The sequence below is a fragment of the Lagopus muta genome, chromosome 19 (assembly GCF_023343835.1).
Source record: "Lagopus muta isolate bLagMut1 chromosome 19, bLagMut1 primary, whole genome shotgun sequence".
Lineage (NCBI taxonomy): Eukaryota > Metazoa > Chordata > Aves > Galliformes > Phasianidae > Lagopus > Lagopus muta.
Genome location: NC_064451.1, coordinates 9,472,442 through 9,490,001, shown reverse-complemented (window position 1 = coordinate 9,490,001; position 17,560 = coordinate 9,472,442). Strand labels below are relative to the sequence as shown.

General features: G+C 46.1%; 1 protein-coding gene across 3 annotated transcripts in view; it reads left to right on the top strand.

Moving 5' to 3' along the window:
- The window catches only part of NR6A1 (nuclear receptor subfamily 6 group A member 1), a 65,988-nt gene that overhangs the window by 4,176 nt on the left and 44,252 nt on the right, over positions 1-17,560 (top strand). For 2 of the 3 annotated variants that reach the window (XM_048966404.1, XM_048966403.1), the window contains exon 2: positions 9,188-9,244. The exons of the other annotated variant lie outside the window; for it this stretch is intronic. In XM_048966404.1, coding sequence (XP_048822361.1) covers positions 9,188-9,244 — 57 coding nt within the window. The remainder of the gene's footprint in view (positions 1-9,187; positions 9,245-17,560) is intronic. 3 annotated transcript variants of the gene reach the window in all.

The window sequence follows — 17,560 nt, the reverse complement described above, 5'->3', positions numbered from 1 at the left end:
TAATTACATGCGGCTCTCCTCAGTGAACTGTCCCTACCACAGGATGATATCCATAAAAATGACACTTCCTAGTCTTGAAAAAGCTCCCTGGGCCTGCTGGAGACAAGAGAAAAGGGCACCCAGCAGGAAGGGAGGCCCATGGCTCGAAACGTTCATCAATCATTTTCCTGGCACCAGGAAACCAATCAGCCCTTCTCAGGGGTAGAGCACGATCAATCACCCAGGGTGGGAAGCAGGACCTGGGCCCTGCTGGCGCTCCTCTGTGTGGGCACAGTGGCAGCGTGTCTGCACTCATCTTGGGGCAGGAATACTTCTGGATGCTCATCCTACTTTGTGTCTTAAAAAATTCTGTAATTTTAAATAAAATCTTATGTCTACATATATTCTTATTATAGCCAGTAGGCAGGGGCTATTGGAGTTCTTTTCTAGTAAGATGCTGTAAATTGAAACGAGCGAGTTGTTTATGGCTCGGCTCTGCAGGGCTGCGGCCTGGTGCCTTTGGCTGCTTGGGCTGTTTTCCTCCTCCTGCTTTAATAGTGACAGAAATGTGACACAAGCGTTGCAGTGATAACGCCAGCACTGCCCCCTCATGCCGGGTGCTTGCAGTGGGTGCGGCAGGGCTCTGGGCCGGCTGTGGGGCAGCGTGCCCCCCTGGTGCCAGCCCCATCCCAAGGACAGGTGCTGTTCCTGTGCGCCTTCTCTGCTGTGGAGCGTTTCTGACCTTCCAAACAGAAGTGTTTCATCAGAAATACTCTGGACTTTAACTCTGTGAGAACCCCCAGAGTTTAATGCGCACCATGGTGTGCTCCAGGCTGGCTGTTGGGCAGAGCAGCTCCTGGGCCTGTGCCCATTGCTGATGCCTTCAGGTGCTGGGCAGCGGGGGCAGCAGCCCGCTCGCATGGCTGGGCTCAGTGTAGTGCCTGTGAGTTGAGGCTGCTGACAGCACAGCCAGCTGCTCACAGTGCTGGGGACGAGATCCTGGTTACTAATTAAGAGCTTTGAAGTGACCTTGAGTCTAAAGCTGTCTCAAAGTAAATTTAAGGCTTTTCTTCATTGCAGAAGAGGTTAGGTACAATGGTGTGCTGTGCTGCAGAACATGTAATGGTGGCCTTGGGTGAAGGTGGGAGGTATCGGGAGCACAGCTGGGCGCAGGCTGGCTGCTCAAATCTCTAGTTGAAAATATGTAAAAATGAAGTGGCATGTATGTGGAAATAACCAAAGAGAACAGGACAGTGTGCTCATGCCTAATTGCTTTGGAACTTCTTTCTTTCAGTCAGTTAACTCTAAAATAATATTGAAATTCTTCATGTTCTTGAGCCGTTGCCTTTTGTATTGAGCTGTGATTAGGAGTTCTGATTTTTTTTTTTTTTATTTTTTTTTTTTATCTACAAAAAGTTATCCTACATGTCAGTAAGGAAGATAATGCCCAGAAAGTGATACAGTGCTAGAGTAAGCTAGAATGCTTGAATCTCTTGTGGCTTATGGTATAGATGCTCAGGAAAAGCCGTCTTGCCCTTCTCCAGGACAGGGCTCAAGCTGCTTTCATCTCATTCAGTCCATGTGGATAAGGTCGTGCTGGGATTCATGGTTTTGGTAGGATGAGGTATTTCCAAGCTTGGCCAGGGCTTGTAGTTGGGACAGGGTGAGGTAGGCTGGTGCTCAAATGACGAGCCTTGAGCTGCACCGCTGGCCAAGCAGAACGTGGCCCATCTGTGAAATGCAGTGGACAGCGGGGCTCCTGAGGTGGGAGTGCTCCTACTTTGATTTCGTAGGGTGTTTAATTTCTGTGTAACACAAGGAGAGAACTCAAATGTCTCTGGTCTGTAAGCATGAAGGTGTCGGGTGCTGCTGAGCCAGCTGCTGGCGGAGCAGTGATGGGATGGAGGTGGCCTTGGAGGCACCTGGCCTGGTGAGTGGAGCAGTCCCCTGGAGCATCTGCATGGCAGTGCTGTAGGCGTGCATTAAACGTGGAAAAGATTAACTTCTGCTGTGGTGTCTTATGGATTTTTTTTTTGTTGTTCAATCTAATGGAGTACTGGTTAATTGCCATGCCTGTAATTGATTAGTATTAAACCTTCAGATTTGTTTTTAGAGTGTCAGTGTACCCTAAACTCACTTGAAAGTGATTTTTCCATTGGGAAAAATGAGAGCTTCCTTTTTTTTTTTTTTTTTTTTTTAAGCCTACATTTTTCCTGTGTTTAAGGCAGGTAACCTCCTAGTACAACTGGAGACAAATTCTAAAATATCTGAACATTAGGAATGATGCTTCTCTTTTAGAATTAGAGCTATCTTCTAGCTCTCAAAGATCTTTCTGATGTGCTTTTCATGATGCTTCAGTGTGCCACCACACTTAAGAGCTAATAAGACATGGCATCCCACAAAATAAGATTACAGCAGACAGATGTGGATGGAATGAGGCCAAAGGAGAAAGGAAAGTTTCTGGAATTGCAAGCAGCAGGAGCTAATGCAGTTTGCAAGCAGTGTGGACAGTAGGCAGAGGGAGGTGGTGAGAGAGAATCAGATTTCCCCCATTTCTTGTTTGTGTGCAGTCTTCATCCCTGGGAGGCCAAATGCTCAGTGTAAGCTTCTCAAGCTAACAAAGCCCAAAGCTGGTCTTGGTAGGGCTGCAAAGGAAGAGCAGCTGGTACTGGAAGGCTGTAGGTCACTGAATTTCATGGGAGTTGTTTGAATCAGTAATAGAAGAGGGGAACAGTGCAGAAATGCAGAATGTCAGCAGTAGGCTCCTGTATATGCTACGGTAAGCATACCTGCTGCAACTCCATTACCTCGTTTGGTAATTGAGCTTTACAGGAATGTGCTGTACCTAGGCTGTTAGAAAGCTTTCACTCTTCCCAGTGCAGCGTGTTCTAATGTTGATTGTGTGTTCAGTAGTTGATTTTAATGGCTCAGGACTTGTGTATTCGCAGTGAAGGAGTTTGCTTTAGTGTGTGGTGCTTACACCTATTTTTCACATTCTAGGGCTCTGTCGAGGCCCTTCCACAGAAGGCAGTTCACCCTCTGTAAGCACTAGCTAGTCTTCTCTCATTTCCAGCTTAGTGCTGAGAGCAGACCTAGCAGGGTTTGGCTGCGTCCATTACAGTTAGAAGTTGTAATGCTATCTCCACTAATTAAAATTTGAAGATAAACGCTGTTAAATTCATTAACCTTGAGGTTAAGGGAAAGCTGTTTCCACAGCTCATAGCATGTTTGTGCTTCTCCAGGATCCCTGTTTGTCATGTGCTGCTGCTGGATTGAAAGGGCATGTCACAGGGAGGAGGTCTGGTAGTGCTTCTGGTCTGAAGTGTTGGTTATTGGCATCTGGGGCCTCTGGGAATGCTGGATAATTTACAGCCCGGTTTCTGGCATGTTCTGTGTGTCACAGTGTGCTATCAGTTTTTGGTGGATGAGTATTAATCTGCATTGATAACTCCTCAAAAACACAGTGCTACCTCCACCTTCAATAATATCAGTTAATTCTATTTTTTTAAGCTGAGTAAATGTAGGAGATCAAATCAGTGGATTTTGTTTTAGTAGCATGCCAAGGACTTGTGTTGGACAATATTTTACCTGTGAGCAAAACGTAAATGTAAGACTTTCTCTAATGTATAGACAGCACCAAGATTTACAGAATGATTATGCAACTGATGTTTCAATATTGGAGTTGTCAGGGCTGCCTGCGAGGCAGTATCCTATTCCACCAAAACATGCTTCAGGTGCAGCAGGTGGAAAGTTGTATGTCTAGGAACAAAGATGTGCATCAGGATGCCTTCAGAAGGAGGAATTAATGTTGAGAAGTGTTGGCTGTGCAACAGGAATCTGAGTAAGTGCCTGTCATTGTAGTGCTTTGGGAAAACACTAATGTGATCCTTTAGGAGCTGGAAGTCCATCTTTTATTTTTACTGCCTATCTAATACTGACACTTCTGCATTGGAATGCTAATACTGTAATGCTGCATAAAGAAGGTGGAGCCTGGCTTCTCCAGTGTCTGGTTCAGTACTTCAGAACGTGTAATTTAGGTTATGAATGAAACATCTGGATAGTAAATGTCACCAGAAGATTGTGAAACACTTTGGTATTAAGCTGTGAAGATTAACATGAATCTCAGTTTACAGGCAAAGAAACGCAGATGTTTTATAAGGCACATTTAGGTTTGCCTGCTGTAGCTTCCTTCCCATCAAGTGGATTGCCCCATGCATCTCCTGGAGCTCTTGGGGTTGCTTGTTTGAAGCATTTCTTCATAAGTATGAGCCCTTTGTGGGAACCCACAAACTTTCGCTTCCTGAATACAAGCACACAACAAGCTTTTCCTTTCTGTAGCCTAAGTCTGAAGACAGACACAATTTCCACTATCTCCTCTGAGGGCTGAGCTGCATCATGACCTCGGTGGAAGTGGTGGCTCTGGCCCCCCTGCCTGCAGTGCCAGGCAGCCCCGCTGTGTTGCTGGGTGGGCTGCAGCTGGCACCTGGGGGTGGGCACTGCGCTGCTGTGATGGAGCGCAGAAGGTCCTGAGAACTGCTCTGAAACTCATGGTAAAGCTGAAACCGCAGCATCGCAGGGCTCCTTTCCGCCTCGATTTTTGCCTCTCAGGAGGCATTTCAGGAATCCTGTGACTTTCGATGGCATCAATAAATCAGATACCACACCGACAGAATTTTACTGGAATGTAAACAGATGTTTAAAATGAGGATGTCTGTACAGTGTTTGTTGAATACAGCACAGGTACAGCTCTTCAAGCACTAGGGACATTGAACTGCTGTGATTATCTGCTTTCAGTTGTAGTTGTGAATAGGAACTTGATTTTTTTTTTTTTTTTTCCTTTTTAACACAACACGAAATATTTATCAGGAGATGACCTTACCCTGCTCCCCTCTGCAAGCAGTGTGTTTTCCTCACTGAGGTGAGATGAGCAGCTCCACACGATGTAGGGGAAAGGGGAGGAATGTCTCTGTATGGTAGCATTAGCTGATAAGGGATAATGAATCACCTTTAGCTCAGGTCTGTTCAGCAGCAGCTGATCTGTGGGGCTGTGGGCCAGTCAGCCTTGCCTCGGACCCTGGGGAGAGCATGGAGCAAATCTTCCTAAGAGATGTTCCCAGGCATGTGCAGGATGGAAGGTAACTGGGACAACTGTGGGTTTACCCAGAGCGATTCATGCCTTCTTATTTTCTGAAGAAATGACTGGGCCCATGAATGAGAGTGATTTGCTGCTCACCTTTATGTGAAGCGAGGCTTTTGGTGCAGTCTGCCATGTAGCAGTGTAACCAGCTGGGGAAATGAGAGTGAAGATCTCCTTGCGCTGTCTGGCTCGAGGGGCAGCAGCCAGTTGTTCAGAGACAGTGGTGGCCCCTCAGTGCTGGGTGATGGGATGGAGCATGCTGCTGGGCTGGCAGATGGCACCAGACTGCTCTGGAGAGCACAGCTGCTATTCAGAAGGACTTCAGTAACCGGAAGGAAAGGGCTTTGACTGAAACAAAGTTCCCTAAGACAGATGTCAAATCCTGCATCTGGAACATGGTAACACCATGCAGTGGTGTGGGCTGGGGAGCAGCTCTGCAGAAAAGGATGTGGGGTCCTAGGGAACCTCAGGGGAATGTCTGTAGTGTGTGCTTGTGATGATAACAGCTGACTGTGGGCTGGCTTATGTGGAGCCAGCAGGCTGAGGGGAGTGACCGTTCCCCGTGTGACATGGCGAAGCTGCAGCCATCACTGAGATGGGAGGTGAGCTGCAGGATGCCTGGAGCGGGGCTGCTGGGATGGCTGGGGCAGGAACAGGTGACAAATGAGGACAGGCCAAGGGGATTGCATTTGTTTAGATTGGCGAAGAGGAGGCTAAGTGGGGATTAATTGGCACTCTTCCAGCCCTTTAAAAGTCATTATAGATAAAAATGAAGTCAGTGTTCCTCCAGAGATTTGTGGCAAAAGGTCAAGACAGTGGTTGTGAGTTGCAAGAAAGGGAATTCCTGCTGGATGTCTCGGGGAGTGTGGGAATAAAGATTGTGTTGGGAGTGGTGCAGCACTGGAATAGGTGTCCAGAGAGGCCACGGAGTCTGCATCTTTACAGATGTTCAAAGCTTAGTGAATGGCTCCCTCAGCAAGCCAATCCAACCTTCAAAACACGTCTCCTTCCAGTGGGAGATCAGCTGGATCTTTCTTTACTTAATGTCTTTTTCTTGGCAATCACATAAAGCCTCACTGCATTTCATCAGACAGATTCATCTGCAAAAGTAATTGTCTGCTGGTAAAGCAGTGGAAGATGCAAGTTGCTGGATGTGCTCTCCTGGTCGTTCTGATCGCAGTACTCTGCAGCTGCTCGGGGCACTGTCTTGCTCACTGTCCTCTTCCTGAATGTAAGATGATAACGCTTGGTGCTGGCACCAAAACTCATGCACCAATACCTTCAAAGTCCAATGCTATGGCACAGGTTCAGGCAAGTTCATTTCTAGGAGAGGGGTCCGTATAGCCCTTCAATTAGCATGAGTGGGACAAGGGCAGCCAGAGGTCAAGAGAAGTTCAGAATAGCATAACCTCTTTTTGCTGGCGTTTCCAAATGTTCCTCATCCTGCACTGCCCTCCAAGCTCTCCTTGCCATCATGTTTACTATACAGCTGTAAAAATCAAAGAACAAGGCCTGGCTTAATACAAGGGAAGTTAGAGATCGAGTGGTTGAGAATAGGTAGCATTGTTGTTTAAAACAGGAGAAATAATTGATTTATGTTATGGCGGCCAATTAGGCTGTAAACTGAGAAACTCTTAAAGCAACCCTGTGGCTTCAAGGCAGCTTTTTGCTCTGATTTCTGCTCAGCAAGTAAGGGGTACCCCAATAAAGGTCATCAGCTCCATGAGCTAAATTATTAATTCCTTTCATGCCACTCTGGGCTTGTAAACAGTATATAATACAGGAAAACAATTGGCATCGTTCACTTACTGGGCAGAGGAAAAGGTCAGAGGGTAAATAGTTGTATTGGCAACAGCTGGTCTTCAGAGCAGAGCAGACTTTTGTCCTTTTCCTCTCCTAGAGCAAACCTGTTTCCAAAGTTGTAGCTGGGTGTTGATCTGTATCTCTTAGCTGAATTGTCTTTAGGAATTTAATGTTGCATATAATCATGAAAGTAAAAGGGCTGGTGGGGTAAGGGTGGATAAGAATGCTTCATCGTCAACCTGGTCAAAGCAAGTTATAGGGAAAGTACTTGTGCTTTGGTAAAGTTATTTAAAAAAAAAAAAAGTGATTTGAGATTAATAGGCTCTGAACACCACTTTGCCAGCAGCATGAGAACAGAAGTGCTGCTGTGCTGGTGTTGTGGACTTGCCCTGCTGTGTCTGGGGGACTCGTTGCTGGGCTCCAGCAGTGCCTGCCGGAACGTGGAGGCAAATCTCAGAACTTTGGGCTTGAGCAGAAGGAAGTTGTGATCTGAGAGTGCTGGCTTTGGTGAACGTATTGGTGAATATACTAGGAACGAAAAGCATACAAAATGTTAAGCCTGGACTGAAATTTCCCTGTGCGGTGCAGCTAGGAGATGCTGTTGTGCTTCTGTTGTCTTAACATTTAAAGTGGCATCGTGGGAGCAGGTGTAGAACTACAGGAGTTGAAAAATCCACACCGGGTTGCTCTTCAAATGCTTACAGCTCAAAAATCACTCTTTCAAAGGCTTGTGCTACTTGGTTGCCTTTTGCACCGTACTCCATGACTAACACAGCTGTTTGCAGGTGTAGCTGCTGCCCAGGTGGTTTCCTCTGCAGCTCTGCCATCTGGTGCTGGGGCAGCAGGTAACCCCCAATCGATGGCCATCTGCTGCCTCAGCCTTTCTGAAAGCTCGGCTGTGCACGGAAATGGGCTCTGTGGGCTTTCTGGTTGGGCTTGCCAATTCACCACTGTCAAAGTAATGCTGCACTTATTTTCATACATATGTCAAAGGATATATGGCTATAAATAGGAAAAGCAAGGGGAAAACAAACAATCCATAAGACTCTTCTCAGGAATCCAAAACTGTTCAGAAGTCCTGAGCAGCAAATACCTTTATTTCAGCAGGGAACAGAATAGACATAACCCAGTGTGCTTCTGACTAAACCCCTCATTGCTGTTCCTGTGGCTGGCGTTTAGTGCAGTGGGCTGAAGCTGTTGGTCCTGTAAGACCAGGTCTCCTAAGCAGAGCACTCATGGATGCAGGAGGGTTCCGTTAGCACAGGCATGGTCTGTCTGCTCCATGACGGCGGTCTGCTGAAGTGCTTAGGTCTGTGTGGTTTGCCTAATTACAGCAGAACTTTTCACTTCTCAGTATAAACAATAGTCTTCAGTGAATTGCTGCTGCCGAATAAATCAGAACTGTAAGAATGTGGAAGATGTGGTTTGGGCTGACAGCGAGCTCTGGCTGTGGCTGCTCTGTGCCTGAGGAATGTGAACTCGTAGTGTGCATTTACTGGGTCTTGAAGATAAATATGATAATGATTTCTTTGTGATATCTGCTAGTATCAAAATGATAAACGCTGATTTGTTCAACTTGGGCATTTGTGGTAATGGATGAGTAAATGCTCTCTATTTTGAGGCAGATCAAGATCCAGAGAGAACGTGACTTCATTCTACCCAGTCTCAGATTAGGATTGACCCTGTTACTGGAAAATGGCTTTTTCTTTGTTTCGCTCCTGGAAAGTTGGATCCTTCCCAAAATGCAGAGGGCACCTGGCACACCCTCCAGATCACATTCTGGCTTTGTGGTTTTTATTAGCAAAGCACAGGAAGGTTGGTCTGTTTGCTCTTTCAACTGTTACAAAATAAAGCTTTTGGAGTGTCTTTGTCTTTAAAGGCGTTGCTTCTGGTACTCCTTTGTTCCGTGTACTTCTGGAAGGGAATCTGCCTTCCTATCAGGGATCTTTTGAGATTGCACTGGCCACAGACAGCATGGCATCTTTTCACTTTGCAGTAGTGCTTCACTTACAGGATGATACTGTGCACAGCTTAAAGCTGTCAGAACTTGCATTTCTTCATGGTGAAAATACACTTAAACTATTGCAGGTCAGGTTGCTGGATGGCTGCTCCGAAAGCAGCTCTGCAGATAATGGATGTGCAAGAGAGACAGATTGTAAAAGAGGAAGGGTGAAAAACTGCTGCTCATGTACATTTTCAAAATTAAAGGCTTCTGAAGTACCTGGTAAAATGCACATCACAACTTTCTCATTTTCACTTTCCCATTAGCTACAGATGTGGAGCAGATGAATTCTTCTCCTGTCCTTCCTATGAACTCCATGGCCAGTAAGTACCTCTTTTTCTTGCTGCATATAATGAGGTGGTATTTCTTGCTCAGAGAGCATGTAAAGAGATGCATCGTACTGCCCTGTGCAGACTTGGAGAAGTCTGCTAATGCTTACAGAGCTGAGGATCTGGCACTGGTTAGCTCTTTCCCACAGAAGTAGCATCAAGCAGGTCTGCAGTCACTGCTGACACCAGCAGAAGGCTGCACAGGGGTCTTTTCCAGTGGAGACAGGTCAGTGAAAGCTGGAAAGTTGATGCCTGAATGTTACAGAGTGAAAATAAAATGTGAGGTGCTGGTAAATTGCCCTGTGGTAAAAGTATCTGAAGTGCTTCTGTATCATGCTTGGAGATTCAGTAGCTGGAGGCTTCTACTGAAATTGAGAGCAGACAGTAAAACCCACTTCGCTTCTGTGGCCAAAACGCTGCTCCGCACCTAAAACGTGAATTCGGAATCCTGCAGAACTCCATCTAGTGGTGCCTGCTGTGCCCGAGGACCACATGCATTTTGTTGGAGTCCACTAGATGGCAACAAGTCGTTGTCAGATGTTATGGACCAAATTCCAAACAATTGTATTCCAAACAGAGGGATGGTCTTTGTGCAGACTTTTTATTTAAAACAACTTATATCATTTTTGGAAACACCGGAGTTCTCAAGTGTGGCAGACTATGAACAGGTGTCCATTGAAAAGCAGTGCTCAGATGTTCCCAGCTGCTAAAAACCTGTCCTGTTCCAGGACACAGCCTTGTCTCCTGTTGTGTTGGTGGCTCTCAGTTTGTTGGAGGACTGCTGTCCGTCTGCCTTGAGAAATGTAGAGCTAATCAGAACATTGCTTAATGTTCTGTTCAATCTTTGTAGCCTGAAAAAGCTTAGACATAATGCATGAGAGGCCTCAGTGCAGTAAAAAGTATTAAAACAAATTAATTTTTACCATATTCTCACATCAGGATGTATCTGTCAAATACTAAAAGCAAAGGCTGTCTGATGCAAGTTGAGCAACCTTCTTTTTCCCTTAAGTGATTGTTTATTATTGCTAGCCTGAATGTGTCCAGCTACAGCTTTCTTGTCTGTTATCTTTGAACTGAAAAATGCCTGTCTATATTGATATAAACTTCTGACAAACTAAATAAACTGAGCTCTTTGAGTTCTTTCAATGTCTTCCTGTCTTGTGCTCTCACTGTGGGTGCAGGTGGGCAGGCAGTGCCTGCTGGTAGAGGCCCCTGGTGTGCAGGTCCTGCTGCCCATCCTGCAGGGCTGTGGTTGCTGCTGGCGTGGAGCAGCTGGTGCCACAAACATCCAAACTGTCCTAGGCATGAGTATCCAAAACTCCTGAACATCTCTGCTACAACCCGTTCCCTCCCAGCCTGGTAGATTTTTTTTCTTGTTGTCTCATTACTAAATGGAAGTAAAGAAAAAGACAAAAGGACTTCCACAGTGGAGCAGGAAATGGAATTCTTACACATATTTGTGCATTCAGAGCATTCGACTGTGGGGTGTCTGCCTAAACTTTCTGCTAACGCATTAGCAAACTGTACTGTAGTCTTTGTTCCTGAAATGTCTTATCTGGAATAACTGAAGTGAGTTATTCTCATATTCCTTTGCAATAAGGATGAACATCTGTCAGGGATTTCTTCTGTGTTTTCATAAGGACATGTGGAGAAAAGCAGCGTAGGCCAAGTGGTATTTCAGTGTTTAAAATAACATGAATGTGCTTTCTTATTTAATAACCCATTGGGGAAAGTCCACATTGTGCAGTCATACTCCTTGAGTCTTCCAAACACACTTTAAAGTTTCAAAGGCAAAATGTCCACCTGCATCCACACCAAGCCCCTGCCAGGTTTTGTGGCTGGGCATCCAATTAGTTCCGTGGAAATTTCTAGATGTGACTGCAGCCCCCAGCCCACACCAAGCATGCTGGGGCTGTGCTCACTGGTGGTGGTTCACACTGAACAGATCCCCTCTGCCACACATGGGAGGACTTGTTCTAAAGCCTGAGTTCTGCATGGAGTAGTCTTCAGCTTGTCAGTCTGTTGAACTCAGCAAGGTGGTTCCTGGCTAAACTGAAACAATTTTGTCTTCTAGCAGAATAAGCAAGCAGGGATTTATTACTAAGATTCACCTAATTGGAATTCAAATGTCTGTAGCCCGTTGTTCTGACTTGAAGTGTGCAGCAGGTGTACAGCTGGTGGCTGTGCAGTGCCCTGCGCTGCATGTCTCAGCAGGCTGCTTCCAAAGCACCCTGTCAGCAGCTGCAGGAGGAAGCATGGCTCAGGAAGATGCCTCCACCCATTCAGCAGTGAATTGACTGTGGTACTGCTGGCTGAGCACTGACCGCCTGTGTTCAGGTGGCTGTGCCTGGCACCATGTCCTGGGGTCTTTTCTTAAGAAGTAAATCATGTCTGAAGTTGCATTCAAATGTGTTCTGTGTGGAAAAAGGCACTTGAAGCCACTGGTAAGTGCCAGTGAGTAATCTGTTTTTGCTCTTCAATACGCTTACTTTATGTGAGTAAAACTTCACTTAAAGAACACAGCAAGAATGTTTACATTCCAAGATGATGTTTTTAATGTGCTTCAATAGTACAGACTGGCACAGAAATGTACCTGATCAGGCTTCCATATTTATATAGATGGCTTGTGTGCTTTATAAAGGATCCCCCTTAGAAGCTGCATGGACTAATGCTGTCTGCACTGAAGATGGCTCATGATTTCTTTCTTGTACTTGGAATAGAAACACAGCCTTGAAAGAAGCTGTGTTTGTGCCCTGTTAGAATATCTGCTTTTCTACAAGGTATGCTTATTTTATCCCAAATGTACTGCTTTGTAAATGTTAATCTGGCGGGCTGCCAGGTAGCACAGAGCATCCCTGTGGGCACGTGCTCCCTAATGAGCAGAGCTGGCACGTTCCACTGCTCCTGCTGAGCCCCAGTGCAGCCCTCTGGTTACTGGCAGGCAGAACTTGACTCAGCTTCACCAGCAGTAGGCATGCGTCCCCTTCCTGCCAGCCCCAGGTGAGCAGCACAGTCACGCAGCCTCTTAGCCAGCTGGTCCGCAGTTTGCATTCATTGATCAGTGAGTTGATAGCAACAAAAACCCACCGACAGCAATGAATGTTGATTGCAGCCATTAGATGCTGGGCCGGAGTGCTGACAGCCCCGCTGTGCGGTGTGGTCCTGCAGGGCAGGCGGCAGTGCAGTCCTTGGTCGCAGGGCACGCGGTTATTTCAGGGCTTCTTGAAGTCTTGGTGACTTCTGGAAATTATGTTTACGTGGGGAGGATAGTAGAAAAACATTCTGTGCTCTGCTAATGGCATTAAAATATAACTTAAATTGCCTTTTACGTAAAGATGATTTGTTTGGTTACTCACAGATTCCTGCTGGCAGGCAGATTGCTTCTGTGGATCAGATGATTCCCAACTCTGTAGCACAAGGCTGAGAACTGCATATTCGTCACCGCACCTTCAGCCTGTTGCTACTGAAATGATTGTCCAGCAATTCTTGAGCACAATCCCTGTCCTCAGACTTGATGAGGGCTGGGTTGCATTCCAGAAATACTTGTATTACAGCAGTATGAGAGACATCCTGCCCAAGCTTTTGTCCTCTCGGGGATTACTGCAGAGCCACCAGCAGAGCTTGCACAGGGCCAGTGCCCTGGCCAGGAGTGCTGCTCCGTGACGGTCTGTGTGGCTGAAGGCTTTCAGACCCTCATGATAGGGAACCTCTGGTGGTTGGGTACCAGATGCCCAGTACTGGCAAAAGCAACGTGCTAAGAGCCTGTTCTGTTGTTTTAATTCTGCTGGATCGTGTGATATGAGCAGCTAAAGGTGCAAAGTGAAATTCCAGGGAATAGCTGTCACTTTCTGGAGCCTGTGCTTTCTTGTGGGTATGAGACAAATATCTCATGGCTGTGTGCAGAAGTAAAACTGCATGTGATCTCTTCTACAGCAGCCCAAACCAACAGGCATGTGCTCTAAGGTTCTGTGGTTCCGTGCTCTTGTGAGGGTGCTGTTACAGCAGGCTGTGTGTGGTGCTGCACCTGAGCAGCCAGGTGGGACAGCAGAGCAGGTGCTGCTGAGCTGTGTGTTCATCTCTCCTTTGAAGGGAGGGACATTTGCCTGTGTGCCTGCTTGTAAAGCGACAGTGAGTCATGGGAGCAGCTGGACCCTGTGGGGAGGAATCCAGTCCTCTGGCAGTGCTGCTGGTGAGCAGCTGCTGAAACCCAGTGCAGGCTCCTTGGAGCAAATGAGCTGACATTCCAGAGCTGCTTCTAGCTGAGCTCAAGTTGCCAGTCCAAATGGGATGGGTTCCCCTTCTGTTCTGAACACGTACCATCCTCAGGTTTGTTTCCAAGTGTACCATATGCTGTAGATATGTTACTACTCTTGTGGTGTCCGCACAAAATCTTCCATTACTCTCAGATACTTTGTTTTGCAGAAATTCTGGTCTAGCTCATAGTCTTTTAAAAATAGAAAACAAGCATTTCTTACACATCAATTCATTTTTTTGAGAAAGTGGAACTGGAAAAACTCCATCTCTGTAGCTTTCAATATGATCTGTAAATCACAACCTGCTAATAGCAACCATATGTACATAGCTATGAAGGTTCAAGCTCCGTTTAACAGAGGGTTTGTGATAAACCTCAAGGTACAGTCAACGGTCGATGGTTTTTCTTAGTTCTCAAACTCACCGACAGCGTTGAATGTTCACTGAAGCTATCCAAAGATGGCTGTATACATGTACTGTGCATATTTTCCATGCATATGTTTTCCATAGACTAGCAGTGGAAACACTGCTGAGGGCTGCACATTCTTTATTGCAAAGTCTTAAACTGCTCCGAGTATTTTAATTACAAAATGGAGTATTTTAATTACAAAATGGAACCGTGAGGACTAATGAATAGCAGAAATACAACAATACTGTTATCAGTGTGAACTTGACTTAGCGCTTCTTAGAACAGCTTTGAATGTGTCTGAATGGCAGTTGTGAAAGAGCCTTTCTTCCTGTGGATGTGTGTATTGTCAATAGCTGCTCTAAGGTTTTTGGAGCATTTTGGAGCCTGCAGCTCGGGTTGCCCTCCAAAGGAAGAGCCGTGGGGTGGGGGTTGGCCAGACTGATCCCCAGCCATGTGATTCCCAGTGGACTCACCCAATGCTGAAATGTTTTCTGGGCTGACTGCAGCAGGGTTGATGCTCCCAGCCTTGCAATTTTGCATTTAGTCTCTTTAAATTTCTATATTGCATCCAGTCATCTTCAGTTTTTTCCACCTGGTTTGAGTGGTTTGAGAGAGAAGCTACTTGCAGCTTATTTTTAGAAGTGGAATCTGCTGCTGTTCCTGAAACAACTGCAGGGAGTGAAGCAGAGCTCACAAAGTTAGCAGGAATCATTTCACTGTAAAATTCTGCAGACGATTTCAATTCAGTGTTTCCTCTCATCCTAGGGCCAAGAGAGTTCTCTGTGAATGTAACTTAACAACCTGTGTATTGTCTGCAAAAGTCGTTAAAGCCAGTCAGTTGTCTCATGCCGAGCAAGCTGTATGTTCATGTGAGAGATGAGCATGTTCCCAGAATGCAGCTTGGAGTCGCTGCTTACATGGACTGATCCTAATGGTGCCATTAAGCATCAACTGATCCTGAAAATTAAAAGAACTCTCTGCAAATCGGTCTCACCTTGTTCCTGCAATCTTTTCTGAGTAGGAGCTGGAGGAGAAAAAAGCAACAAAGCAAAGCAGCATTGCTAACAAGCAGCGATCAGCCTGGAGCAGTAATCCTTGTGTGCCGCACGGTGAGCGCATGTGCTGTGTGAGCATACAGCAGGGAAAGCATGAACAGACCGAGCACAACACGGCAGTGTTCACATGCTGTGTTGTGAGAGGCTTTTGCCTCAGTTCACATCTTGCCCCCTTTGTGCCCCCCACCTCCCACTCGGTCACGCTGTCACCTGCAGAGCGCTCCATGGCAGCGGTGGGAAGGCCAGGTACAAACGCGTTTGTTTTGTCCCAGGGCAAGCTTTAGCTGTGCCATGAGAATGTTCCTGTTGTAGGTGTGTGTGTAAGCAGCGATGCTGCAGCCAAACATCTTTCACGTTTAGCGCTGATGCTTTTGTTTCTTCACCCTGCCCCAAGGCTCACTGGAGGGCTGCTGGATACATCTTGGGGTAAGGTGAGATCAGGGCACGATGGAACCAATCTGCACCATTTGCCCTGTGGGATCGTAATGCTACAATGTTATATCAGAGAAAATAACCACAGAGCTCTTCTGGGACCAGAGAGAAATGAAACTGATAACCATTTCCAGAGATTTATGGAGGATTTCACAAGTTATTGTGATTCAGTTTTGAGCTGACAAATTTGCTGGTGGATACAGCCTAACTCCAGACCTGTGTGAGGTGTTTGACTTAATAACATATGACACCTTAAACTGGTATGATATAAATTTGCTATGGCAAATGTTAAAAGGATTAAAAAATGACAAATGAGGAGGTCTCAGCATAATTCTAAATGGGAACCTGACCAAGTTGATGACTTAAGAGTGACTGTGCTGTGTTGTAAAGCACTGCTCTGCACACCTGGGAGAAACACTGTTTCAGTTGTTGCAGGTTTTTGTTCTTTTGTTTTAAATGGAAAGATGAAGGATAGATACAAACATAACTCTGTGTCTCTAGATAAACAGCAGAAATGAATGTTTTGGTAAAGTCAGATGCAAAGTTTGATGTTTGGGAACAAGGAACATTGACTGTTCTGGCACCAAGGACTCTACTGTAAGCAGCAGTACTTGCTGTGTCAGGTCAGCGACTGCATGTGTGTGCAATCTAACTACAGGAGGTATTGCAGGGACAAAGGCTGTTACAGCTGCACTGAGTTCTCCTGTAGCTGCTGACACAGTACTTTGTCCTGATGAGTATGGGCTATGCTATGCTGCAGAGATCGCTGAACAGGAAGGGTTCCTAAAAAGGTGAGCGGAGAGCAGAGGAAATAATCAAGACTATTGCCAGTCTGTTTAGTTCAGTGTCAGGATCGAGTCGATCAAACCAGTGGTATGCACATGAAAATTGCAGATAAAGGTCTCTGAAGCACGTTGACAAAAGGCAGAGAGTTCTGTCCTGTCTGTTGGTACCCCTACCCACACCACAGGGCACAGCAGAGCTCCCTGAGCTCCGTGGTGGTTCTGGGGCTGCAGGGAAACACAGAGCCTTGGGTCTGGGCTAACTAGGGGAAGATGTTTTGGCTTCACAAAATTGGTGTGATCTTTTGTTGCAAGAGAGCATTCAACAGTGAAAAGCTTATTTTGAACTGCAGAGAGATAACGCTGCAGCAAAACAAAGAGGAAGCAGAAGCTGAAACATCTGTACTTTTTAAATGGAACTTGCTTTACCTTCCTGTGGCAAACACACAAGCTCTCAAAATCAAACCCCCCAACCCGTTACCTGCTAAAAGCAGTATCTGTCAAATGTGCTCGCAGGGAGAACTGCTGCTGGCCTGGAAGACGCTGCGTTTGGGGGCTTTCTTGCTGACCTACTTACATAGGAGCGATCACACTGGATTAGGCTTCAGCTCAGTATCTGTCTCCTAAGTTGTTTTTGTGCAGGGATCAGCCGCACAGCATTGCCAGCTCTGCCTCCCTCTTCCCTAGGGACCAAAGGGAGGTGGAGCAGCTCCTGCACCCTGGGGGGCTCCTCTGAGCAGAGCTGTGGGTCTGCAGTGAGCTGCATGTCGGCAGTGTGCGTGGAACAAAGCCATCTCAGCCCAGGATATCTTTATTTCGTACGTCTTCATCTTGTTTTACGTAATGTAAGAAATCTTCTGTTTAATTCAAAACAAAACCAAAACCAAGTGATGGTTGGGAGCTTTGCTGAATTGCAGCTATCAGCTACAATGAAGCAGATCTAAGCGGTGGTTAATGTGCACGTAGGGAAGGACATAAGCAGGAGAAACTTGCATATATTTCTTCCTAATCATCTGCTGTCTTCCAGATGGCTTTCAGCTCCCTCTCTATGTCTCAGCCTCTGCGCATTCAGTAACCATGAATGAATTTGTGAGGGTTCTTCAGCAGCATCCCTGTGAAGTCCTCTTATCCTACATCTTTTATGTTTATTGCCCCAAAGATTACTGTCAGTATTCACTGTCAGGATAGCTGAGATTCCTCAGTGTTAACTTCCTGCGGTTGTGCTCTGACACATCTAATGCTGGGTAAAGCAGCTTCTGTGGATACACCACCACTGTCTGTTGGTATATCCAGCATGCTAGTGATTCTTCGTCGCTGAAATATTTCTCCTGCATTGTGACAGTGGTGAACTCAGGTAAGCACTTCCTCCAAAGGCTGTGCT